Consider the following 27,397-nt stretch of genomic DNA (forward strand, 5'->3'; position numbering starts at 1 on the left):
AAAAGTAAATGGTGCCAGAGGTTATCCTCTTTTGAGGAAGAACAGGAGAGCAGTTAGCACAAAATGGCATTTTATTTAAAGTGGCTTGAGCAAATCACTGCAAATCTAACTGAGACTGTATGTTCGATGCACGCTTACCACTAGGGATGGACACATGCTAGTATGAGCCAGTATTCATCCACTGGCCAGGTGCAACTGCCCAACTTACAGAATACAAGGACCAATGCAAGGATCCCAGGGATGGCAACTGAAAAAATACTCTCCTCAGCCCAGCAGCTTCACACAGCACTGGCAGAAGGCAACAGAATCTGAGCAGCAATGGGACACAAGTCTTGAGGCAGCTACAGGATCCAAACACAACCCAGGATGGCTGCCGCAGGAGCATCCTCTCAGGCAGTGAGGACGTCCGAGCAGCTCAGGCCTAGCAGAGTACAGGAGGGCTCAGGAGGTATCTCAGCCACCAGCTGGCCTGATTGTGGATAATCATCAAAACAAGGTACATGGTACCAGAATGGCATCTAGCAGAACAGCAGCAGCAACGGATAGGGAGAAAGTCTCCTACCTGTCAAAGCAATACCATCAAAGGGTGGGATGTTGATTCAAAGATGAGCATACCTGGAAGATTATGAGCCACCAAAAGGTTGGTGATAAGGAGTGGTAACTTTCAGACAGGTCTAAGTCGCTGAGTGGCTGCTCTGGGCTCTTGGGGCTGGCTGCTGCTGGGGCACAGCATGCACGTAGTCAGTCCTCTTGACAAAGAGCCAGATCAACTGCTGAAACCCATCAGCAGTTGTTTGTACCCATCAGATGTTAATGCCCATCCACAAAACAGGCTACGAAGATGGTATCTTAGGAGTCCTGCCATAAAGTGCTGTCAGGATGTGGAGTTCCAGAGCACAAAGCAGCTGCCAAATTCATGCAAATACAGACCTATGGAAAAGGTGTGGCTGGGATCCTCAGACAGGAGGATTTCTTAGCCCAGCTTTCCTTTTTTCCTCACGGAGACAGGGAAATATAGACCTTTATAGTAGCATCTAGGCACTGTAAGTACTGTACAAATATAGAATGAAAAGACTGCTCTTAAATTAAAAAGCAAACAGAAAACTTATATGTAGACCATTAGTGGGGACGTGGGAATGCCAAAGGATTTTTGGAAGTCTTTTTATAAAACACTGTGTAGATTAAGGCTTTTAGCCAAAGCTAAGCCAAAAAGAGATGCCAAGGGAAAGAGAATGAAAGGAAACAAGTGTAGGTGCAAGGTGGTAAAAAGAATTAACTTTTCACCTGCACAGCTTCAACTGACCACAGAACACCGTTAAACTGGCTTTTGTGTGACCACGGATTATAAGTAGTAGGCTAAAGGCTGAGTCTGCCTACAAACAGGATGACAATTTAGATATACCCATCTACTGTTTTTTTAATGATGCAGCTGTACATTAGTGGTCATCTCATTATTAGTTATCTAGCTATTACTGATAATAGAACATGAGCTCCGTCCTGGAGCAGGCTTTTCTGACACTGAATGTGAGTTCAGGCTGAGCTCCCACCCGCAGAAATAACAAAACCCTTGCTACCTCACATTTTAACATCTGAAGCTTGGGCAAGATTTATGTCTCCCGGACTGGCCACCTATTAGCATTTCATAACATCTTCTAACAATTTCATTATTAAGGCTTTTCGCATTCTGCTAGGTTTCTGAAATGATACTATACTTTCTTTCATGCAGTGTTTGCATTAACTTACTACGATTATTTTGTTTTATTAGATTTCATAATTCATATGTTCAGTAAGGCTCTTTGCTAGAAATGGTTCTTTGAATGCTCTTGGTCCTCTGTTCACGTTGAGGGATTAACAGTGTGTTGGAGTTTCTTTATGGGATATTTCCCTCGACCCTGTTTTTATGTAGTGAGCAGTGGTCACAGCTTAAAGGGGTTATATACATCTGGAAATTCTAATCCTCTCTAGATGACAGAAGGGAAAAGAAGTCTGAAGCTGTAATTTCCTCTGGTTTCAGTTCTCTCTCTCCCCTACGTGCCAGCAGCCATTTGAGAGCAGAGAAAGCCTCCTTTATTCTAACTTTCGCTGCATTATTTACTTACTCACGGTCTGCTGGGTAAGTAATTATTGCTGAAATTAACTTAATTACTTAGTAGGTAATTAAATGCTTTTGGTGCATAGGAAGACATTTTCCTTCATTAAGAAGCAACTCTGTGGCAATAAACTTTTTACCTTTGTCCAGTTACTTTATAAATAATGAGAAACAAAAGGCCCAAACTCACTTCTGTTACTTAGATGAAACATCCGTTTACTTTTGATGTTGGTATCACAGTCTGCCCAGTACTTCTACTGAGCAGTAGGTCTGCCTGCACCCTGCCCTTCCAGTTCTGACAAAGATTATAAATAAATGAACCATTAAACGATAATTCTGTAGAGCAAACAAAACACAAGAGAGTGCAGGTGAAAATTAAAATTTGCAAAGTCATTTATAGAGGCTGTGGTTTTACCAATATTCACTTATTTAGATTAAAGAGATTAAAGATTAAACATGTGTGTATGCACTCTTGCAAAAGAGAAAAGTAAACAAATTCTGCAACTTTACACACGCTGCTGTTGCTAGCCTTGGGCCAGGCCCTGCGTGTTGTCACAGAATTTTCAACTACAGCTGTGGCTCTCTTCAGGGCAGTTAAAGGCAGTCAACAGGTGCTCTTAAAAAAATTCCTAAAATCAAATGAAATTACAAAGGAAAAATACAAATTACAGGTTTATTTCCTCGGATATCTTACAGCAACCTATACCAGGTCTGCAAATAAAGCCACTCTGGTAGCTACAGTATTTAGCATAACCTGGCACAGTGCTGAGCCTGGTTTCAGAGCGAAACCAGTGGTGCCTCTCATGATGGGAAGGCAACTAATTAAACAGAGGGGATGCTTGCACCTAGCCACCTGCCATCCACAGCACAGTAAGCATGTGGTAATAATGCAAAAGCCATAAGCAACCAGGAATCCACTGCTTCGCGAGCTCACCAATAATTTGCTTAAATAATTAATAAATAGTTGAGCAATAAGGCTGGCCATCCCAAGCAGAGCTGTCTGGAGGAGGCTCCTTGCACGAGCAGATCCTCTCACGCGGCACTGCAGGGAGGGGGAAAGGGAAATCGGATTCTCCTGTGGCAACACCAGCATTTGGGGGGCATCAGAAAGAGGTTTCCCTGGGGCTGCTTTGGCTTTGAGAGGAGATCTTTGTATCCCGCTCCTGCCTCTCAGGGATGCCCACCCGGGAAGTGGCCTGCGGGGCTTCCCGTGGCACATCTCCTGCAGCCGGGCACCGAGGGAGGGGGGCCAGCAAGCCCTGGTAGAGAGCTGGGCAAAATTCAGCATTTTCCCAGGTTTCCATCGCGGGGTCATAGTAAAGCAGTTACACAGCCTTTTCTTGGCCAGATACTAAATGCTTTAAGGCAAAGTAAACATCCTTTCTACTGTTTTTTAGATGCCTGGCCCCCAGCAACAATACATGAATACAGTGACCTTCTGTGGCAGTTCACGTTTTTCCTACAACAGCTTGGAAAATTCCTTCAGCAAATAGTACTTTATCCCATTATAATTATCAATGCATTATTACTTACTTATCTCTTATTTTACAAGGCAAGCAAGCTTCCTGGAACTGTGCACGGCAAGGAGAACAGAGGTAAGGCAAGGAAAATTAAATGTAAAAATAAATAGGAAAATTAACTGGTGGCTAGCAAAGACTGAAAAACTTCAGCTACAATTTAGTGGGGTTTAAATTAATCTTGCCCAATTTAGGAATATCTTTCTCCTACACAAGTAACTGGCATATTGCATGAATTATACTTGTTTTATGTCTCACTCAAAATAGCATTACTTTCAGTCATCGCTATTCGTTTACTTTTTCAGTACAGGATGATAATGAATTATATGTCTATGACTCACGCACAGTGACCGAGACTTTTCAAAGCAATGTAAATAATGATTGCCACTCCTCCGAAACAGAAGCCATTTTATTTTAATGGGAGATATGACAAAATCTCCATTGCTTGTAAAAAAGAAATAAAAATAAAAATCAAGTGGTTTATTCAGAAGAGAAGGTTTTCAGCAGAGGCAAAGGGGAATGTCTGCAGAGGTGCCCCCCGCTCCACTCCCCCTGAAGTGAAGAGAGGGAATGCCATCATCCACTTTAACCACAACAGAAATGTGCCAGCTAATTAATAAAAATACACAGCCCTCAAAAAGATCACTCCCCCTAATCCTTATCCATTCTTTAATTTTAAGATTCAAGATTTTTTTCAAAAACCTGCCAGTAGTCTAAGAAAACAGAGAGCCTTTTAACTGAATACAGGTGAAAATCAGAGCTGGGAAACGCCGCCCAGTTACAGATCACTGGCTTTAATCTTATACCAACTAGTTCAAAACCCGAATTTCCTTCTGCTGTGAATTCTACCTACAGAGTTCATGGCGTCTGTGTTTGTGTTAATGGGAACATTACCGGGTCACAAGCGCACAAGCAGCAAACCAAATGCTATTAGCTATTTATCCTGTTACAAGAATTATGTTTAAATACCTCAATGCTATTTCTAATCCGTATTTAATAACATGGCAAGATGCCAGCTGAACATTCTACATGGAGACAAAAATCTTATATCCTTTTTAAATTCCTACAGGGAATTACTTCAACAAAAGAGCATTATATTCTCAAACACATTATAGGTCTGGGAAAAACAGATTAATTGGTATTTCAATGACACATCCTGTTTTACACTTCACCATATGATACTTAACCTGCGACACACAGCCATGTTATTTCAATCTAAATGCAAAAACTTAGCACATATATAAAGTATCTGTGATTTGTGTTGTAAACAAATAGGTAAATAAATAAGAAATAACCAAATAAATAAACTATTTTATGCAGCTTCAGGGAGTAGGTCATTGAAAGCTTAAGAAAATAATTTGCCCATGGTATTCCTAACTCTGACATTTAAATCAAGAGGTGAAGGTGAAAGATGAAAAGAGGGATTTGGTTTTGTGGGTTTTTTCCCCCACTAACAGTATGTGATGTTTCGGTCCAAGTAAAAAACAAATCAAATGACCAGGTAAAATATTACATAAAAAACCTGTCAGCTCCAGTGAGAACTGGTAAAAACATGTCCTGAAAGAGCAGTTAAAAACTGGGCACAAATACCAGCAAAAACCCATTAGCTTGAGAGAGAAGGGGCTGGACTCTATTCCTTCCCTTACCAGAGTAAATTCAAATTTTACAGACTTTTGGAAACTATGAGAAACACAGTATTGCTGATTACAATACAGTTTTTAAATAAAGATGTACTGCATGAATCATACTGCAAACCAATCAGCCGCAGTGTCTACAGCTGTAACACTGCTATTCCCCAAAATAAGGACTGTCCCTGAGGTCCCGGGCCCCGGGGGAGCTCCTGGCAAAAAGGAGACTGATGGTTTTGCCGAGGGGCTTGTTAGCATGTTCGTTCCTGTAGGCAGCATACAACCTGAAATTTTTAAGCTTTTAGGGTATATTTGGATCCTGTTTCGAGTTTTATCTGCCACCATCATGGGAAGAAACTTCATTTTTTACAAAATGCTCAGGTTCTGTAAGAGCTTTTAAAAATAAGTTCAAAAATGACTACCAGGTAAATGTCAATGATTCTCCAAGACACAAATGAGAATTTTTCGGAAATCTGAGTAAATGTTTAACTTCTTTGTAACTATGCCATTTGAATAAGTTGAGAAAGGGCGTGCATGTGTGACTCCAGTCCTGCTGTAGTTTACTTTGTTCTGCAACAATTATATTTCCAGTCTATTTTGAATATTCAAATATATGCTAAAATTTCAGTATATGAAGAGGGAAAAACCAAGATGGGAAATATCCCCTTTGCACCTCTGCCTGTCTGTGACGCTTCACACTAACCATCTCCCGGCATGTGGCACATCCCGCAGCTGGCCGACGTGCGAGTCTGGGCTCCTCGCAGGGAAAAGGCTGCGACGGGTGCCCTCCTCTCGGGGAAAGCCTCCGACGGCTGTGTCGGTGACAGGCTATACAAGCTGCCACTGTTTGCTTTAAGAAACTAAATATTTTAATGAAGGAATTAAAACACTTCCCTGCTGACAAGGCGGGTGTTATTGAAAGCAACTGGAACGGAGTCACTGGACTTGTTCAGGATTTTATCAGCAAATTATCAGACATTGCAAATGGAAATGCATACAAGTCCTTACCACAGCATGACATTTTATTATCTGAGCAAGAAAATAATCATGTAACCTTCACATGGCATTTACTTACACTCCTTGGGCAGAGTCAGAGGCACATGCAATTTAAAAGAAGCAGTAGGACCTCTTTAGGGGAGACACAGGGAATACAGTCAGCGATGGCACAGGAATAAGTCTCCATGTTTCACTTCCCCTTCCATAAAGTATGTATAATATTTCCTTTCACTGCTTTACTCCCTTTAATATCTCTGAGGAGGAGGAGCCTGTCTCTTGCCAGAAAGTATACAGCCACCAATTCAAAGCGACTTCACCTGAGATAAGCATCCCAAAAAAGTGTGGTCATATTAATAATTTCCATTATCACTTCTGCTTCACAATATTTAAACTAACTTCTAAGAAGAGCCAAAAATATGATTTTGCATGGATTCTGTACAAGACTGTAAGAAAGGCTGAAATGCAGAGTCCCTGGGATGGCTAACCCTGGCTGGTACCCGTCAAGGTGAAGAGACCAAAAAGGCAGAATTGTTTGTGGAAGTGGAACAATCACAAGGCTGCCTAATCCTCTTCCTGCGAACAGGGCAGGAAGTGCTGGAGAGAACTGATTTCAAATGGAAGAAGACAAGGAGGAAAAAATTGGTTTAGTATTAAAGTTATCTAATAAATAGAATTAGACTTTTTTTAATCCACAAAAAATGGTTTATTTTTACTGTTAGGGATGCTAATAAAACCAAAATCCAGATTCCTAAGTGGACTGGGCATGATTTGTTATACCCATGCTGGGAAGGGGACACAATACGTTTTCATCTTTTTAATGCCTATCACAGTCTGGTTTCTCAAAGGACGTGGGTAACGCATCTCTTATTCCACAAGCAATCCCGAAATCCGTGGGAACCAGAGGCTACTAAATACCATTGAAAATCTACATACTGCTACGATAGGAAGTAACAGCAAATAAACCATACGTTGCCTAACCATAATGTTGCTGGATATGCTTGGCTCCTTGCATTTTACCTTTCTGATGCCAGTTCACTTTGCAGGTAATTGTTATATGTTGCTGGTGTCAAAGAGAGACCAGGAATAACTCTGTAACTCTGTGTCTATGGCACTGGCTTGGGAGAGGGACGCACACTAATCTTTCACTTATGCTCCAGGTAACATCACAACCTCAATCACCGCATCCCACATCGGTGTCCTAAGTACAGGGCTAATGATGCAGCTACTGCTGCCTCCTCCATTTTGGCAACTGTGACTAAACCCCTTGTCAATGAATCTACACCTAACACTGACAGGTAATATTTCCTCTTAATTTTTATTTAATGAAGACCATTTCTAAAATTTCACCTGAATTTATTAATAATTTGAGTATAGTTATATTTTGCAACTAATTGGCCAAATCCCTTTCCTCCCCTCGCCCAGAAAATCATTCACCACACTCTAGCGTTTTATAATTGTGAATACCATGAGTCCTGTAGACTGGTTTGTTATTCATCTATATATAAATATGAATCAAGCCTCAAATTAAACGTAGAGACAGCATTAAAGTTCTCAGGCACAGCTGCATGGCAATCACCTCATGCAGCAGTCATCAACGTTTCTGAAGAAGGCGGCAGCTCTCCAACAGGATTTATGAAATGAAGGTTCACTTCAGACAACCAGGGACTGAAGGCAGAAAGCAGACAAGGAAAACTTCCATCCTTGTCCTTGGTCTGTGATGATCACAGGTAAGATCAGCCTTTTAATGAAGACAAAACTCAAGGAGCAGAAGCAGTACGGTTGGATTTTGGGCAGCAGGCTGATCTCATCAGAAGTTTCTGGTGGTTTCAGCCAGCAAGAAATACAAGCTGTGCCCCAGGACTGAATCAGGAAAGCGTCCCCTGTTTAGTGAAGGGCTTAAATAGCACGTGGCTTTAAGCTTGTGCTTAAAGTAAAACACATGGTGAGGTGCTTTACTGAAGCAGTGAGGTGAGAGTAAATAAAAATAGGAAAAGGTCTAGGAATGTAGCTTGGAAGACATTTACTTTATTTCAAAACTTTTTTTGCCTAAAACAAGCCTGCAAACTGCAGAGATCTGCAGTTACACTAAGGATAAATAGATGCTTAAGGATTGTACAATCCTATGTGCACATGCAGTTTTAGGACTTCCAAAGCATTGACAAAAAGATGACTCCAAGAAGTATGACTAGATCTTACAAAAGAAAAATTAGATGCAACTTCACATTTCTGATCACTTATGTCTATCTGTTGGTTTGTGTCTGCCTGGAACAGGGCTTGGCTTCTCAGTGGTCAGAACTGACACTGGCATAAACAAACAGCATGTGCTACTGCTCCATTAAGTATCCCTCCAGGAGCAAAGCAGCAAAACTAACTTTGGTGTAGTTTTCAAAGCTATTCTTTACTCAGCGGCTCCAAGGAACCTTGTTTCTTTTTAGCCGTCTAAGGTCTAAAAAGGTGACACCCTGAACAGCCAGAAAGGAAAGCATAAGGAGTAAAAATGAAAAAGATTGCACATTCAAAAAATTTGCATAGCTCTTTCAGAAAAAAAGATTTGTATCATTGCCTTTCAAACCAAAGTCTCCCAAGCACAATTTTATTGAAGACTGCTGGAAGCATACTCAGCTCCCAGAAAAACTGCTGCAGGTGCACCCAGCACACACAATAACCTGAAGAGTTATGAAAGGAATTTATAATGCCAGTTCCTCTTAAGCTGCATTAGGGAACCCGAAATTGCCATATTCCTGCTGAAAAAAAGTAGCAGAGAAAGGGCAAATACCCATGGGTAGGAAGCCAGCTTCCTGCTTTGTACGACAAAACAGGGAACAGAACCGCAAAATGTCTTTGAACAAACACACCTCTGCTGATTTGGTACTTTGTGTACAGCTGTATATAGTCAAAGAATCAAAATCACTGTACAAAGAGCTAATTAACCAGCAGCCATAGAAGCGGGGCTATGCTGGTTTTGCCCGTCAGTCCCACAAGGCTCAGTCCCAACCAGCTTCGGTTTGATTCTGGTTTCAGCAGATCTAGCCTACGCCGTGCTCGTGCTCTGCTCCAGGGGAGGGGATCTCTCCTGAATGACGTTTTTCCTTAGTCTGGGATAACTTTCGTAACTACTCAGTTATAAAAGCAGACAGGCCTCATAGCCAACTGGAAAACAGAATATCCAAAACAATGGTGGAGGGTAACAAGTATGAAGAAATGACAGAATTTTAGTGGCAGCAATGTGGCACCTGAGAAAAGCTCCTACTTCTGAAGGAGGTACACGAAATGTAGCTCAAGAAGGAGAAAACCAGAGAGTGAGGAGAAAGGAGCAGATGTGTTCCTCAGGGAAAATACAGCGTGGTTTTGATGGAAAGTGAAATGCAGCAGCGCTGGTAGGGATGAAGGGAAAGAGAAGCCGTCTGTTTCCTACCATTGCCCAAACCATACCAAATGCTTCCCTACTCATTCCACAACAATTTGTCCTTCTATAGCATCACACAAATCCAATGCGCTCACCTTTGGAAAGCTTTGGGTAGTTCCCTTTGCTTCAATAAATACCCAATACCTAAATTTCCCCCAAAACTGCTTTTAATCCATAAACACAAAGCTAGTGTAACTCCACACAAATCTTTACTCTCACCTTCCTGAGGTCATCTAAATACTGGGCTCCTACAGTGAATCTACCCTAAAAAAGGACAGTAAACACCTGCCTACTTTCATTTTGATACAGGATGTCAGCTATTCTCCTTATAAACCATACTCACCTAACTGATTTACAGACCGATTGCACTGATGAGCAAAAATCAGGATCTTAAGCACAAATACCTACTCAGTGATTATACTGTAAATGTTTACATCCAGCATCAGGTACAGCAGAGAGTCCACTGAATGGGCATACAGGCTAGGAGGTTTTTCCAGGGATCTGAGCTCCTGCTGCCCCTGGACTTACCTACAGCACTTAAAGCCCAGAAGTTCAGTTTATACTTTAAATATAAGTTATATACAAACCACAGATCTGTCACATCACAGAAAAGGAGATTCTTTTTTGTGCTCTAGTATGAAACACCCATTACCATTTAAGTTGGCTGTGTTAACTGTGGTGTTTGGAGGCACAGATGCAAGCACCTGTTATTCCTATGTCTCTACTTACAGCTTTTACCTTCTTGATTATCAGCACTTTCGATAATTCAGCGCAGGTCTAAGTATGTCAAGCCAGTCAAGCACGTCTCAGGAACGGTGCAAGGAAATTCCATATCAGTAATGTAACCTTGGTCCCTGGTAGGAATGAAATAACTCTCCTAATGAAAATAAATGACTTTGATTTAGAGGCCAAGAATGTCACAAAACTGAATAAAGCCTATTACTTTTCGTTGGATAAAATCTATTACCTTAGGCTCATGGTCAGCTTTTACTATATACCATTTAACCTAGAAACTAAGCAAGAATTGTTTTGGAAGATGAGCAATTTCAGAGAAGGCCTTGTACTGAAGCTGGGTTGTTTGGCCGACTGTTTGTGTTCAGCACTTACAGATAAATCCCTATCCCTACAAATCTTCACAATGATGAAATCTGCAGTTGTGATTCTGGTGTTTAAGTTTTCTGTCTGTAAGAAAATTTAAACCTGATTGGTAGGCAACCTTGGAAGGGTTTTTTGGTGTTTAAGTTTTCTGTCTGTAAGAAAATTTAAACCTGATTGGTAGGCAACCTTGGAAGGGTTTTTTTAATTTAGAAATAAACTCTTAAGTCTTACATATATGTTTAAATTGCTTAAAATTAACTGAACCATTTTGGTGAGAGTTCTGCTATATTCAAATAGTAACATAAATTTATGTTGTCATTTACAAACATCTTCTGACAAATAAAGAGCTTTTGCCACAGAAGGAAAAAAAACAAAGCCTACATATACCATTGACCTTAGAAGACGAGCTAGCAAGCTTCAACATCCACAAGGTGTCCTACCTAAGGTGCCAGATATGCTCACCTGAATTACCAAAGACCGATCGGAAAGTATATCTGGATGACCTTTGCAAACATTTGACTTTGGAACACCAGAAACATCAAATATTACTATCGAAAGGAAATACATAGTACATGTTGTTTCATGGGAAAATGGAAATCAAATAGGTGCCTAGTGAAACCCTCAAAGCAATTTTGATATGGTCTTGCTCTTATAGCCAAGGAGTCCTATGTAGTTCAGCTTCATCAAGGGCACAGTTCAGTTGCCCAAACACAGATGTCTGCTGTTTTTGGAGATGCCTTACTGTAGCCTGTCCAGCATTGAGCTACTGGTCCAGAAGGACATTATCACCCATAAATGCTGCTAACCCTGCTAAGTGCTAGAGTATCTCAAGTAGCATGAGATGTCAACATTGAACCCTGGGTGTCTGAATTCAAACTAAACAGCACTGCATAGCAACCCAAATCAGCTTAAAAGCACAGTTGCTGGTACCCATGCTTGTGGAGCTACCAGGAATTTTGCCACCCACCCCACCTTGGGAGGCACGAGATGACACAATATTCACAATATTAAAATACATATATGCAAAATTAAATGAACGAATACAAAGCGGCGGAAAGCAGAAGAGAAAAAAAAAGAACACAACAAATGCTCTAAAAAGAACAAGCTTGATCAACAACAGTAAAAACAAGAAACACTGCTCATCATACAGTTATATCTGAAAAGTTTCTTTCTGATGGTGATGCTTCTGTTTGTTATTCTTAAAACGTTATTACTGAAAGACTACCAGGAACTTTAATGTCTGCCAAGTCTAGTGGAATGCTCCCTAGCAGGGAAACTGCGAGGATCATTCAATTACTACTACTGTATTATTTCCTTGGGAGTTTTCTCCTATTATGGGACTTGCTTTTAACATTCCTCTGTATTTGTAGAGTGCTATCAAATCATGGCACAGACCTCCTATCTCTAGCACTGTGCATGCAGGCACAGATAACAGGCAGACAATCTTTACCTTGACCATTTACAAGTAAGCCAAAAATCAACAGGCAGGTGAAACAAACAGAAATAGGGATGACAAAAAAATTAGGGTCATACTGAACAGGACAAACAATGATCTCAGGATTTTAAACAGCCTAATCACTGCCCAGTTTCCAGTGGCATTACAGAAGGGTAGAGTTTTAATTAGACGTTTGAAGAAGGTCAGGGAGATGATGGATAATATATTTACAAGGAAGCCCCCAGCTGCATGGGAGGAAGTAGACAAGGTGCTTGCTGAGAAATGCAGCAGAAGGGTGAAAGAGGTCAGCAACCCCTGCAAAGTAAAGGTGGGTGTCAACATCTCAAAAGCACGTAAGAGCTAATAGGTAGGCATAGAATAGTGATATAATAGAGCATAAGAGGGATGGTCACATGCATTAGAAACATTCATGTGAAGGGAGGTGTTTCAGGCTGGAAACAAATGTTTGCATTCAGTTTGGATCGTCTTCTCACTTCCTTAACCCTTGAGTTTTAGCACTTGCTCAGGAAGGAGCATCATGTCTGTGGACCACATGCTGTGGCCAGGTACAGACACTCAATAATCCCCAAACGCCAGAGTTCACGCTGTCCCATATTGTAATATACTCTTCCCCTTTTCTCCATCAAAATACATCAGCACCTATTTAAGCATAGCATTATGTGTGTGCTCTTAAAAACTACTTTAAGCCACCACAGTCTCCCCCTTTCTATATCCCCTTTCCCGCTGCCAAGAGAAGGGTAGAAAGACAGCGAGCATGTCTCCAGGTGACAGACAGCAAGAGCAGCATGAACATGAACTCTCCCAAGAGCAGGAAAGAGAGGTGCTTCTCATTTCCCAGTGCTGCGGCACCAGCACATTTTGGTGAGTGGGGAGATGCTGAGCTCTCCAGTAGGCGTTTTTTTCTTGCATTGAGCTGGAGGAACTTGTGCCATCTCAAACTAAAAAAAAAACTCTAGCTCCAGGTGAGGTAAAATATTCAAGCTTTGTAATACTGCTCCACTGAAATAATTAGAAGAGCAGCTGTAATATTTTCAAGGTGTTCTTAAGTTACTAATGCTAAGTCAATCATGAAAATGTTCCTTCTTCTGTCTTTAATAATTCATAAATATGTTCAAAAACCATGCTTAATCCTAATATTTGGGGACTACAGAGTCACAACAGATGCTCTTATTATAGTCTGCTCTCTAATTTTGGCCACATTGTTCTTCCATAAAGCGTTTACCAGGTGCAGTAATGCACAAGTAGCCTTTATGACTTTAGTCCTCTGCCACTTCCCAGCATTCCCTGATGGATATAAGAGCATAAACTGGGAATAAATAAGTTACAAAAGCATCCCTGCAAAGGGGGCTGTTTATCTGTGAGCCAGAAAGTCTGTAAATCATCTCTGCCAGGCTCAACAGTAACAGGTCCAGCTGTTTGACACAAAATCACAGATTTCGGCTCCAGCATTATCAGCTAGCTACTGTACACCAACCTGACGCACAGAGTTGCCTTTAGACCACAGAATCCATCCCAGTCTGTGTGCTAAGGAATTGCTTAAACTGGGGACTGGCTGGGGAGCATTCACCAACGTCAGCCGTTATTATCATTCATCTTTCCAGTATGGCGTTATCCAGCACATCAGACACTGCTATGTGTAAGCTTCAGAGCATTCCGCAGCCTTTTTCAAGTAACAATACTTTGAAGGAGGCTCAGCCTTGAAAAAAAGGAGCGTGCACTAAGGTGGGATAAATCAAGGCATAAACATTGCTTCAGCCCTAACCCCCCTCACCCAGAGGGCTGGCGATGAGTTTTTCTTTCATGGTTAATTCCAGCTGCTACAGAAGCAGCCTTGGCCAACTCAGGAGGTGCACTATTTGCATGTGAGGCATGGCTTGTAGTGGAGAGGGTCCCAAATGCCTTCTGCTTCCCTAGCTTTAGTTCCTTAGTTTTAGGTCTACTCTGAGAAAAATATCCCACCCTGCTCCACACTTTATTTAGTCCAGAGAGGTCAGAGAAGAGGGAAGAAAACCACCTTAGGATGGTTTCTACACACAGAAATTTCACCTCTGATACTTCGTCTCTGTGGATGGATGCTGTTTCCATGCCAAGTCCCACTGATTTTGGTGGGATCCCAGGCACAGGCTAAGAAGAAACTCTAAAGCTCCACACTATAAAATACCAGAAATTAGTTTTAAGACCATTACAATTTTTCTCTTTTTGTCCATTTCCCTCTAATCTAAATCTTCCCTGCCCAAACATGCACAAACTGGACAATTACAAGGGATGCTACACTGCTGGGCAGTTTACTGACTCTCTGAATCCAGCCTTGCCAAACTTTGGGGCAGTTATCTAAATGTTGACCATAGCTCATGTTGGAAAATCCCAATATCACATTTTAAATTGTATTTTCCAGTTTCTTCCCCCTCAGCCCCCATGACGTGCTGTGTGCCCTTCTTGCTGTACTCTGAAGATCTTAAAATCTCTTGAGAACTCCTTATGTCACAAGTCGCAGCTACCAATTCCAAACAGATGCTGCTAGGTCCCAGCCCCACAGTGAAGAGGGCACAGGAAAGCCCCTGAGTCCACCAAAACTGAGATCCCTGCATACCCCTTCCATTTAAACCTAGAGAAACCTGAAGTAATGCAGCACAGAGCCCATGAGGGAAAGCCAAGGGGGAAACCACCTTGCAGGTCAGGTCTGTGCTTCTCTGGGTTCTGGGTTGAGTGGTACCACCAGCTCCCAGGGCCAAGGGGACAGGCAATGCTGGCCTTCAGCCACCATGCGGGAAGCCCTGTCCCATCCTGCCTGCCGCCCGCAGAAGGAATGAGGAGCCAGAGGCAGGTTTATTTTGGGTGTTAATAACCAAAACACCTTAGCCAGGCTGGACTTTTGCCTGCCAGATATAAGTGCCACTCATCACAGGAGCTGCCCAGAGCTCCTGGAGGAGGGGAGAGTTATGAACCCAGGTTTCCCCAGCAGTCCCTCACACCCTACCTTGACGAAGAGGGAAATGTCATATTCCTGCTTCTCCTCATCCTCCTCTTCTTCCTCCAGGGCGGCCGGCGAGCCCGTCTCGTCCTCCTCCCGGCCCTGCACGCCGTTCAGGCTCCGACCTGCCGCGTCCCAGTCGCTGCCCTCGGGACCCGGGGACCCTCCGCGCTGCCCCGCCGCCACAGCGCTGCCTTCCCTTGCGCCCGAGGCCACGCTCCCCTTTCCTGTCACCGCCGGGGCACCGGCTCCCCGCTCCGCCCCCGGCGTCTCCGCTCCGTCCTCGCCGTCGGGGCCGCCCGGCGACCGGCGTCCACCGTCGGCCTCCCTGCCGGCCGGCATCGCCGCCTCCGCTTCCCCGCGGCTCTCGGGAGCCACCTCGGTCCCCGCCGGGGCCGCCGTCTCCTCGGGGACTGTCCCTGCCGGGGCTGCCTCCCGCACCACAACCTCGGGGTCCGTCCCCGCCGGAGCTGTCACCGCAGCCTCCTCGGGGTCTGTCCCCTCCGGGACTGCCTGCCTTAGCGCCTCTTCGGGGTCTGCCCCCGACTGGGCTGGCGCCTCCACCTCTTCGAGGTCTGTCCCCGACGGGGCTTCCTCACTCACCGCCTTCTCGGGCTCTGTCCCCGACGAGGCTGTCGCCACCATTTCCTCGGGGCCTGTACCCGACGGGGCTGTCGCCTTCGCCTCTTCGAGGTCTGTCCCCGACGGGGCTTCCTCACTCACCGCCTTCTCGGGCTCTGTCCCCGACGGGGCTGTCGCCACCATTTCCTCGGGGTCTGTCCCCGACGGGGCTGTCGCCTTCGCCTCCTCGGGCTCCGTCCCCGACGGGGCTGTCGCCACCATTTCCTCGGGGTCTGTCCCCGACGGGGCTGCCTCCCTCACCGCCTCCTCGGGGTCTGTCCCCGACGGGGCCGCCTCCACCTCTTCGGGCTCCGTCCCCGACGGGGCCATGGCCGCGTCCTCGGGGTCTGTACCCGACGGGGCTGCCTCCCTCACCGCCTCCTCGGGGTCTGTCCCCGACGGGGCCGCCTCCACCTCTTCGGGCTCCGTCCCCGACGGGGCCATGGCCGCGTCCTCGGGGTCTGTACCCGCCGGCGCTGCCTCCTCGGGGTCCGTCCCCGTCGGGGCCACCGCCGCCTCCTCGGGGTCTGCCCTCGCCGGCGCGGAGCCCTCGGGAGCGTCTACCCCTGCGACCGCCGCCGTCGGCTCCCCTCCCGGCAGACCCTCGCCCGACGGGGCACCCCCGGCGGGGTCTCGCTGCTCAGCCCTCGCCGGAGCCTGCTGCCCCGCGCCCGGCCCGCCTGAGGTCTCCGCCGCCCCTCGGGGGAAGACGCTCCCCGTCCCGCCGCTGTCCCCGCGGGGCACCGCCGCCGCGGCCGGCTCCTGCCCAGCCACCGCCTCCTCGCTCAGCTGCGGCGCCTCGCCGGGGGGGGGAGCATCCGGGGGCTCCGCAGCCCCCTCGGGAGGCACCCCGGGCTGCGGCTCCTCCGCCGCCACCGCTTCCTCATCGCCTCCTTCCTGCGGGACGTCGCTCCCCTCCGGCGGCGGGGCGCCGGGCCGCCCCGGGCTCTCCGCCATGCCGGCCTCCCCCGGGGCCGCTGCCCAAGAGCGCAGCGGGGCGGGCGCGTCCGGCCGCCGGCACGAGCGCGGACCAGCAGAGCCGCCGCTGCCGCGGATCACCGCCGGACACCGACGGGGAGGACGGCGGCGCCTGCGCACGGCCGCTCCCGGGGCCGCGCGTGTATGTGCGTGTGCGTGTGTGAGTCTGTGCGTGGGGGTGGCAGCCAAAGGTGCCCGCGCTCCTCCTCCCGCGCCCCCCCCGCACAGGGCAATGCCAGCGAGTCCCTCGCCCGCCCCGGTAAATCCCTCCTCTTCTGATCTGATTTTGGCTGCAGCTGGCACGGGAGGAGGTGGCGAGAGAGTGACCGTGGTGGCACCGAGCGCTGCCAGGCCTCCCCCGGCCATCTCCTCCCTACCCGCCGGCTGCCTGCAGCTGCTCAGCGGGACTGGAGCCTCTGCAAAGAGTGGCCAAAAAGCTTGCCCACCCCCCCACCCCACCCCCCCCACCTCCAGTGGCCCCACCGAGGCTGGCTGGGCATGCCATGCCTGCCAAGCACCTGCTGCCTGCCCTGCCTGGGCCTCGCCTCCCACCCAAAGCCCCCCCCCGAGCCCCGTTTCTGCCCCTGCTTTTCCCCTTGGCTGCTGCTCACGGCCTCGGTGCTGCTCTCCCCAGCCACCAGCCTGGCACCCACAAGCCCTGGGCCCGCTGGCAGGTGGGGCTGACAGCCACCCAGGGGCCGAGGGTTTGCTGGCCACCAGAACAAGGAGAGGGATGCCATTTTCCAAACCCAGGTTTAGGAAGGGAACCACTAATACCCCCACTGCTGCTGGTGCACTGAAACTGGCACAGCCCCGACAGCCTTGCAGAGTTTCTTAAAAATACAGATGAACCAATACCTGACGTCAACAGCTACGTAGTATCTGAAGCGTATTCCCAAGCTGTCTCTGGGCTGCACCAAACATTGTTAAGAAGGAAAATGTATTCTTATCAACTTGCAAAAGTTGTAAGAGGGAACATCGAAACACTCTGTGTAAAAAAAACTAATTCGCATACTTTTAAGTAGCTTTCCTTCGTATGTGACCATGTCAAGCACTATGCACCTCTGCAAGGGTTTGCAGTGCATTTAGGTGTGATGAGAAATACCGTGTTCTGCGCAGAGCAGGCAGCTGGTGTGAAAGAAGCGGTAACTTTCAGTTTGGGTCAGGCAGCTGCAGATTCATCCCGCAGGCCGCCTTCTGTTCCAGGTAAAAGACATCTTTTCACACTTTTGGTAATTTCGCTGGCTTATGGAGGCGAAAAAGACGATCAGCAGGTTCAGGTGTGAGGATAAGCTTCAGTAGTTTTGCTTGTAGGCAAGAAGTAATTTCCTAGAAAATGCAGCCTGCTCTAGTCCCATTCTTCTCAGAAGTGATTTATGTGAAAGCATTACTTATGCTATTTGAACTGATAATAGTCCTAGTTTTCTAGGTGCCGAGAGAAGAGTGGATGGAAAAGTTAGCTGACAGGAGTGAGGTATCATATTTAAAAACCCATGCAGTTAAACAGTTTTATGTATGTGTACATAAAATCACTTCTTTATATTTGAGAGTGGAAAGAGCAGCGACAGACTGAACACAGGGTTTTGGAATGGGTAGGAAGGGAGAAGACACAGCCAACAGGAGATGGGAAATACTATAGAATAAAACATTCCATCAGGTCAGATACCTGCTCTGATAAAAATAATCAAACAGACAAATAAATAAACAATCCTGCAGCTATTTTTCATAGCAATTACGTTTACCCAGAGGTGCATTGCCAGTGAGACAAACGAAGAGGGGCAGTCATGGTCAGATGGGATGTTTCTTGAAGATTTAGGAATGGGGGCTCAGCATCTAGCAACGGAGGTCTTGCAGCTGGACCCATCATAAGGCAATTATTTCACTTCTCTCTTATGGGTTCTGATATCAGTAGAATGACACATTTCAGTCATCTCTATTTCTACATAGATAATACTGGTTTACTTGTCCTAACCACTGCTGAAGGGTTCCTAATCCTTGGCCTGAAGGCTGGTCACATCCCCCAGGTACAATACAAGTCCCATCTTACAAAGCTTCCAGGTATGAGACAGAGCTGTCTTCAACTGTGCAGACCATCCACAAGCATTGCTGTGTTGTCTCCTGTCCAATGGTGGATAGGACAGTGGCCGGAAAGAAGACGACTCACCTCAGGTTTTCACGGTGGGAATGAATAACAAAGCAACACCCATGGCATACCAGCGGTGGGAATTTTGCAGGAGAAATGGTTGCAGCTTATAGACACAACTACTAAAGTCAGCGAGCTATGTTTATACCAATACTGTGTTTGGCTGCACCTCTTGAGAAGCCCTCTCCTGCTCCCAGTCCCCACGAGCTCTCAGCTTTGCTCAGCTTTGGTGGCTGATGGGCCCCGACAGCTGGGTTCCCTCTGCAGCCCCATGTGGCACAGCCTCCTCTGGCTCACAGGAGCTGCCTGTTCTTAGGTGCTGCTTCTTTCCAACTGTCCCTTGAATGTGCACCACTTCTCTAAATACCTCCTTTGGGTATCAGTTTCAGTTTTTGCTCAGGCTGTGAGTTTGACATCATCACATTTGGAGCGTGTCCAGAGAAGGGCGACGAAGCTGGTGAGGGGTCTGGAGCACAAGTCTTATGAGGAGCGGCTGAGGGAACTGGGGTTGTTCAGTCTGGAGAAGAGGAGGCTGAGGGGAGACCTTATCGCTCTCTACAACTACCTGAAAGGGGGTTGCAGAGAGGTGGGTGTTGGTCTCTTGTCCCAAGTGACTAGCGACAGGGCAAGAGGAAATGGCCTCAGGTTGTGTCAGGGGAAGTTTAGATTGGATATTAGGAAAAAGTTCTTTACTGAGAGAGTAGTGAAACATTGGAATAGGCTGCCCAGGGAGGTGGTAGAGTCACCCTCCCTGGAGGTATTCAAGGAGCGTGTGGATGTGGCATTGTGGGATGTGGCTTGATGGGCATGGTGCTGTGTGGTGTTGGGTGGGTTGGTTTTTGGTGTGTTGTGGTTTGTTTTTTTGTGGGTGGTTTTTTTTTTTTTTTTTTTTTAAGGTTGGACTTGATGATCTTACAGGTCTTTTCCAACCTTAGTGATTCTGTGATTCTGTGATTCTGTGACATGGGACTTGCATCCTCCTGATCTGATGAGAGGTGATTGTCTCCCACCTATACTTATTCATTGCAGAGCTTATTCATTAACACCAGTATCCTGTTTTTCTTTATTTGCCTATTCCCTGCTCTGTAGCTCAGTACAAAATGAGGTGAGGATTTCAAGGCTGGCAAAAAAACCCCTTTCAGTGATAAACACTGCCTGATTATTAACATTGGACAATGTTTAAGCATAACAAAAGAATAGCTCTTTAAATACTCATGGAAATCTGACAAAGGAGACCAGAAAAGGACTAACAGCTGACATAGCCAAGTTGTTAATTATCTTTGTAGCATAGAGAAAAGTTTAAGGTATAGTTACCATTTTTATGGAGTAATGATTGAACAATTTGTAACAGATCTTGCTGTGGTTTTCCCCAAGTGTAGGAACAGACATTTTCTAATTCTGCTGGAGTTGAGACCTAGCAATGGCACGTGCAGGCGTTCGGTTCATGTTGCTGCTCTAGCAGGTCACCCTGCTGGTGCTTATGCCATGAGGTCCCTGTGCAAGCAAGAGAGACAAAGTAGGAAGTCCGAGAGCCGGGGGACAGGGTAAAGAGGGACAGGGTGGGCACAGTTCAGAGGACAGCTGGCCAGTCAGCCCGACATTGCTCCTTCTCACTCTTCAGCCTCGTGGTTTCACAAAGGCAGTTTTGGAAATACACCATGAAAATTAGAACTGTCCCAGTGAAATCCCAGAGCTTTGGATATCTGTTGTTCTGTGCTCTCTGCATTCAACACTCTTTCCCTCTGTCTCAATTACTTAGCAATTAATCTCTCCTGCTTCACACTCCTCCTGTACACTACCTTCAAGCTCTTTACACCCCATCTGTTTCTAAAATAGGCCCTCAGCTAATAAATATTATTTTCTCAGTTCAGCTTCAGGAAGGATTAGTGCACACCTTCTTCATTTAAAAGATGAGTGCAGGTAATTAAATATCACAGATGTTAGACATTAGTGGACAACATGAAGATCCCTTTATAGTCTGTTAGCAAACAAGTTATGTCCCTGGGGGTTATCAATTAGGCTGTACTTGCTTGGATTACTGTAACTTCTTTTCCTTCCCTGACTGTACAGGGAGTTGCAGATCAAGGTTGTAGTTTTTGCAGCCTGGGGTAAGGAAAAAAAATGCCTCTTGCATTACAAGCGTCTCAGAGAGAGCCCTCCCCACCGGCCTGCCTAACTCCTAGGACAGCCATACCACAAAGGGAGCAGACAAGGGTATTCGTTCATGCCTCTGCGACTCCAGTTCACAGTCCTGTGCAGTGCCAAATACACAAATGCCAAATATCTAATGGTTTGTCCTAAGTGAACTGGGGTAACGCAGTCAGCAAGGCTCTTTTGCCTCCCTGTGCAGGCCACTGCCTCCCACAGAAGCCTGCTCTACCTATTCCCTGGTGCCTGCTCTGGCTGAAGTTGTGCTGTTTTGTCAAGTGTGTGCATCTGCTCTTCCCAGGGTTTGCCACATTTCAGAAAAGAAGCTACGTATCCCCAGGCCAAACGCCGCCTGCACATGATTTGAATTCTGCTTGTTTCTGCCACACGCTGAGTAACTGCTATTTTGTACTGAACTCAGTGGGAAATAGGGGTGAACAGAGCCTCCAGAAATCAGATGGCAGTTAATTGGGTTCCCCACCATGGGATGGAGGGAGGGATTTATCAGAGTAAACATAGATGGGTACAAGCTCCATGTCTGCAGACCCTACAGCCAACAGAGACTTAGCGAGCAGAGTCAGTGAAATGATTCTTCTCATCTTTCTCTGCACCGACCATATGAGGACCGGCGGGTGACTGGCTTGGGGGGATGATGTCTGTGCTGGACACACCTAAACTCATATGAGATGAATCCTGTCCCAGGTGATTCCCTTACAGACTGAAATTTGAAAATGGACAGTCAGCAAAATGTGGGCCAAAGCCCAATTATTTTTTCTGCATTATTTTTATTCAGCTGGTGGTTTAACTGGAATTTCCGCAAATTACTTGTGGTATAAAACATTATCCCATATAAGAATATGACTGCCTAGCCCTTTGTGATGGAAAAAAAGAAACCTAAAATCTGTATTAATGTTTGTATGTAAGCCAGTTCTCTATGCTCCTATTTAAAATATGTTATTTCAACTATGAAAAAGACAAATTTGCAAGTGAAAAAATGGTATTGGAGGACTATAATTTTTACTACTTTCAACATACATGTAAGTTTGCTATGTTTGTCCCTGGTTTCTTAAACTTCTGTCAAGAAGTCAGTGTGGCATTCTGCTGCTTCATGGTTGAGAGGGTGTTCGGTCCACCCAAACAAAATTAAGAGGGAGAGATGCCTCACTGAAAATCGCAGTGGCATGCTGCACGTTGGGGGGATGATGCCATCTGTATTTAGTGTTCTGAGCTTCCCAGCACTAAGCTGATTAGGGGCAATCGGCTCCCTTCCCAGCTGCTTAGAGGCAGCCAGCTTGGGAAGGTGGTAGGGATGTAGACAAGCAAAGGGGGAAAAAGCCTAGTTGTCGGGCTAGGAAGCACAGAAAGCCAAGCTACCTCTAACCAAGGCTGAAAAAGCAGAGAGATGCACCTTCTTGCCAGATACCACTGGTCCTTCTCTTTCTGTTTGTTACTCAGTTCCCTGAATTCCCGGCATCCCACAAAACTGCAGGAGCCAAAGCAGCCTGTACTTAAATTCTGAATGAACCATTCTGCAGTATGTTGAAAAAATAGAAGAATATCCATTACAAACCTTTCAAAAAAAATTAACTCTGTACTGCTAACTATTTTTTAAAGTACTTAAAATCTGTTCATTCTCCAAAAAAGCCTTTGACTTTCCTATTCTTATCTTTTATTTTTGTTAAGCAGTACTATTTTAATGAAGCAATAATGTACTCCATGTGCTGCAGGCAAGATAACAGACCTTATATGTAATTTTTTATTACCAAGTATCATATCTAATTCAATAAAATAGTGTTTTGGAATTAACTTTTTAAGTGCCCCAGAAGCATCAAGGTCCTAGAAAGTCTGGTGGCTGTCCTGGAGCCCCATATCGTCTCGTTTGCTAGCTAAATAAGGCCAGCTCAGCACTGACTTTGTTATTAACAGTAAGTCTGGCTTGGACTCTGGACCTGCTCTCATTTTGGACACCTCCAGGCCTCTGCCCAGGCTTTTGATTCTGCTTGGGAAATCCCCATCAAACTTACTTCACTGAGCTCCCTCCTCTCCATCACTTTCAAATGCCTTTCAACCATTCCCATCCCCTACCTCATGCACCATCGCTTAGGGAAGGGTGCGCACACAACACTATTTAAAGGACCATCTTGATTTGCACATGATTCAATGGGATTACTGATATGTTTAAAGCTAAGAGTCTTTGCAAGGATCTGGGTCTTATTAAGTAACTGTGATTTCATTATTGTCATCCTCATTGTTCCTCCCTCCATTTTCTGACACATACTGCAGCACTGAATTTGGGGCATGAGTTTTCAAAAGTGATGAACTGCTCCAACTTCAGCTGAATTTCATCTGCTCAAAGCATCTGAAAACTAGTCCTTAAAATAAAAGCTCTTCAGAGAAGAAAACATGCCTTTACTTGTTTTGCAAAGAGCCCAGGACATATTTATACTCAAAGCTAAATGGATAAAATACATCAGGTGTTTCATGTTTTCTGTGTTACAAACTCTGCTTTTCTCACATTGACCTGGTTTACAAAATTGCATATGAAGTCCTAATTAGATCCATCAGAGCATTTTACTGTGGAACCTGGAAATAATTCAAAGCTTTTTCTAAGGTCCAAGAGATTTTCTTCACTTTTAACAAAGTGTCTAGAATTTCCTGAACTCCTCTATTAATTCCTAATACATAAAATTGTCATTAATTTTAAATTAGTTTTCTATTTTACTGTGCCTGTTACATCTTGAAATAATTGCTTAAAATATAATCCCTAATCACAGCTCATTTGATCTTTTTCGTACTCTTGCTTTTGTTTTAAATTTCAGTTTACCTTTCATAACTCTTAACAGCTGGTTTTTTCCCCCATGTAAAACAGAGTCACATTCTGTACCACTTCCACTTGAACTTGGCTTTTAATGCAATTATTCTTCTCAAAACTCAGAGAACTTTTGAAATTATTAAAGCTTTTAAAATAATTATAGATTTTGCAAATAAAACTTAGAATATTTCAAAATAGTCATAAAATTATTTGAGTTAATACCTAGCTGATATAGAAGTTACACGTGCAATCAAGAGGTACAGTGATTATTTAACATTTATTACCAGTGTTGCAATATTTGCAGATTGACTGTTACACTTACTGTTAAATTACTCAATTCATTAGAAAAACAGATCACATCTATATGTAGTTTTCTATAAATTAATACATAGCTTTCAATTCAGGAGAATTTTCTGAAATATTTTTATACACTGTAATAATAGCCTTGAAAATAGCTTTTCATATCATCAGTAAAGAAATGGATGTTTTTGCAGTCTTGTAGTGAGAGGCTGCAATAGGTGATCTGCAGAGGTCTCTTCAGCCCTGCTTTCCTTTTCCTTAATTCAAATGTGGAATTCCCACGATAGCTATGCATCTGACTCTTTTTTTTTTGGGGGGAGGGTTAATGAAGCTGGTTTTGGTGCATAATGCTCTAGAAGTGATGATAAAGGGTAGTAAACTGTAGAAAAAGGCAAGCACCATCTGCCGTGGGATAGAATTACACACAGTTTGTTCTGTATGGGCCCAGGTCCATTTTTCACTGATGTTCATTTTATTTTATTTGCATGCAGGTTATGCCACAATCTCTCTTTTTTTCTTTTTCTGTTTTTCTGTTTTTCTTTTTCGTTTTCTTTCTTTTTATTTTTATCTTTTTCTTTTTTCTTTTTCTTTTCCTTTTTCTGTCTCTTTTTCTTTCTCTTTTTCTTTTCTTTCTCTTTTCTTTTATTTTAATTTTTAACTTTTTTCTTTTTCTTTCTTTCTCTTTTTCTTTTTCTTTCTCTTTTTCTTTTTCTTGTCTTTCTCTTTTATTTTCATTTTTATCTTTTTTCTTTTTCTTTCTTTCTCTTTTTCTTTTTCTTTCTTTTTTCTTTTTCTTTTTCTTTTTCTTTTTCTTTTTCTTTTTCTTTTTCTTTTTCTTTTTCTTTTTCTTTTTTTCTTTTTCTTTTCCCTTTTTTCTCTTTTTCTTTTCTTTTTCTTTTTTTTTTTTACTTTTCTTTTTCTTTTCCCAGGATTAGGAATCCAACCTTACTTTTTCTGTTAACAGCTTTGACACAGGTTTTATTGAAACTGTAATATATTTATTGTTCCTTTTCAGAAGTGCTTACTGACAAAACCCATTTGTTCTACAGCACTTGTACCTGAGCTCTATGGTAAATGAGTAACCAGTCTTATTACTCGTTGCTCCTGAAATAAATGGCTTTTTTACTTCTACTGTGTATTACTCTTTTCTACCTAATTTAGGAACTGACTTACCAGAGCGTAGTTTAAAAATCAGTAAGAGGTACACGGTAACCTGATGCGTTACTATAATGAAAAACGTATCGTTGTGAGATCTGGGGTGGCATCCAAAGGTGGCAGTGACCTTGGAAGTCCAACCCTGCAGGCACAATGCAAATATAGGAAGACGCTTTCCAGAGCAAGCTACCATCTAACTGAGAACAGCGGCAGGGAAGGGGCATAGTGAACCATGGAAGAAGGGCGAGATACGGATAAAAGAGAAGAGATTGTGCTGATAGACATTTAACAAAGCAACTGATCTGAATCAGTTACACAAGCTTTGTACATTACCTACCACTTTAAAGATTCCTTAACAAGCCTTAGCTTCTGCACTTGAAGACTTTTTTTAGCCTCCTACCAATACGAAGGTAAAGAAACCTTAGTTTCACTCTATTTATTTTATTTAAGAGCATTTTTATTTGTATGTTTCTTCTCTGCCCTGGGACAACTCCTACTCTTCCAAATACTAGAAGTTCTGAAAAACACTCCAGCTAATCCTACCTCTCCCGTGGGTGCCAGGTCCTTCTGCAAAAGACCCATCTACACAATATGGGAGAGAGAGGCTATCACTATGCTCTCTCATTCTCACTACTGCAGTTTTGAGACAAAGAGGATCAGTCTGCACAAGTTAAAGAAGTAAAAAAAAAAAAAGGATGGCGTACTGGCAAATGCAGTGCACCAAACTGCTATCAGGAATAACCCTTTAGCTTGTGCTGTTAAAGACATTTTGCTATGAAAGCTAGTGTCATGAGATATTTTCAGTCAATACAGCTGGAAATAGCTAATGTAGATGGTCGATATGACACAGTCTGTAGCAATTCCTTGAATGTTGCTAGCTACAAAGACCAAAAGACATACAGAAAAAATAAAAATTGTCCTAAGCCAACAAAAAAATCAAACGTGTGGTAATGTATGTTTGCCTTCATAAAGCCTGGGGAAAGCTATCAAACTGGAGTAAGTGTGCTCAGGACACCTGGTTACTGTGGTTGCTGCAGCTATCGGTGGACAGAGGCTGAGCTAAGCAAGTAGCTGTGAAGACCGCAGGCATCCAGAAGGAAAGGCAGCGTGGGGGCATGATGCTGCAGAGGTACGGCAGGAGCTTGGCAAGCAGCACTGGATGGCATCCAGACCCTTGGAGGGCAAGGGTGATGATACTCTGAAAAAAGAATCCCTTGGGATGTCTGGATTAAGTCAAGGGATGGAAAGGGAACATGATGGGGAGAACTATGGACCAGGCGTGAAACCACTTTCAGCAGCTCTAAGAGAAAAAACACTCTTGAGAGATTTGCAGGACTGGATCTGCTTAGCTAAACAAAAACAATAGTGAGGAGGGATTCCAACATAAAACATCAAGTACTGGTAGACTTTTTATTACAGTGGAGAAAAACGAAACTAGAGCAAATGGCTATCAGTGAGAACCAGGCAAATTTAAGATACCTTTAACAGTATTTAACATCAGAACAAGCTGTGGGGATTTTCTTTATGTCTATTTTCTTTCCGGTGCATGTGCTTTGCTCAAACTGAGTTTAAAGTAAAAGTAGTGAAATTTTGTGTACCTTATATATTCACTTTAAGATGACTGGCTTGCCTTGAAAAGGGTAGACCTCTGTCTGTGGGAGGCTGTTTCATGGGAAACTTCTATCTGTGAGAAATTAAGCCAGAGGGGCTGCTTGGCAGATAATAAACATTTGAAAGAGGTAAATTGAAGTCTTTACTGAGTAGGATTTTCAGTGAAATCTCCTAGAGAACAAGGCCTTCAGGGTGGCTGTAGGAAATGTAGGAGGTAAAGCTCTTTGGGCAGCCTGTGAAGGAGCCACCACTGTGGCAGACGACACCAAGTTGGGTGGGAGTGTTGATCTGCTGGAGGGTAGGAAGGCTCTGCAGAGGGATCTGGACAGGTTGGATCCATGGGCCGAGGCCAATTGGATGAAGTTCAACAAGGCCAAGTGCCAGGTTCTACACTTTGGCCACAACAACCCCAGGCAACGCTACAGGCTTGGGGATGAGTGGCTGGAAAGCTGCTCTGCATAAAAGGAC

The 27,397-nt window shown here is 44.4% G+C and overlaps 1 protein-coding gene across 1 annotated transcript; it reads right to left on the reverse strand.

Annotated features, from left to right (window-relative positions):
- Positions 1-15,045: 15,045 nt before the first annotated feature.
- LOC132317212 (polysialoglycoprotein-like) lies at positions 15,046-16,739 on the reverse strand. Its single transcript, XM_059818832.1, has 2 exons — positions 15,168-16,739; positions 15,046-15,111 (listed from the first exon to the last, which is right to left on the reverse strand). Exons 1-2 carry the CDS (start codon positions 16,737-16,739, stop codon positions 15,046-15,048), a joined length of 1,638 nt encoding a protein of 545 aa, XP_059674815.1.
- Positions 16,740-27,397: the final 10,658 nt, after the last annotated feature.

This window comes from Gavia stellata, chromosome 1, assembly GCF_030936135.1.
Source record: "Gavia stellata isolate bGavSte3 chromosome 1, bGavSte3.hap2, whole genome shotgun sequence".
NCBI classification, from domain to species: domain Eukaryota; kingdom Metazoa; phylum Chordata; class Aves; order Gaviiformes; family Gaviidae; genus Gavia; species Gavia stellata.

Excerpts from the sequence above, each read along its gene's own strand:
- LOC132317212 (XM_059818832.1), bottom strand. The coding sequence starts at position 16,739 with ATGGCGGAGAGCCCGGGGCGGCCCGGCGCCCCGCCGCCGGAGGGGAGC. Across the intron at positions 15,112-15,167 it reads ACATTTCCCTCTTCGTCAAG|GAGCTCTGGGCAGCTCCTGT; the intron begins GTAGGGTGTGAG and ends CCCCTCCTCCAG.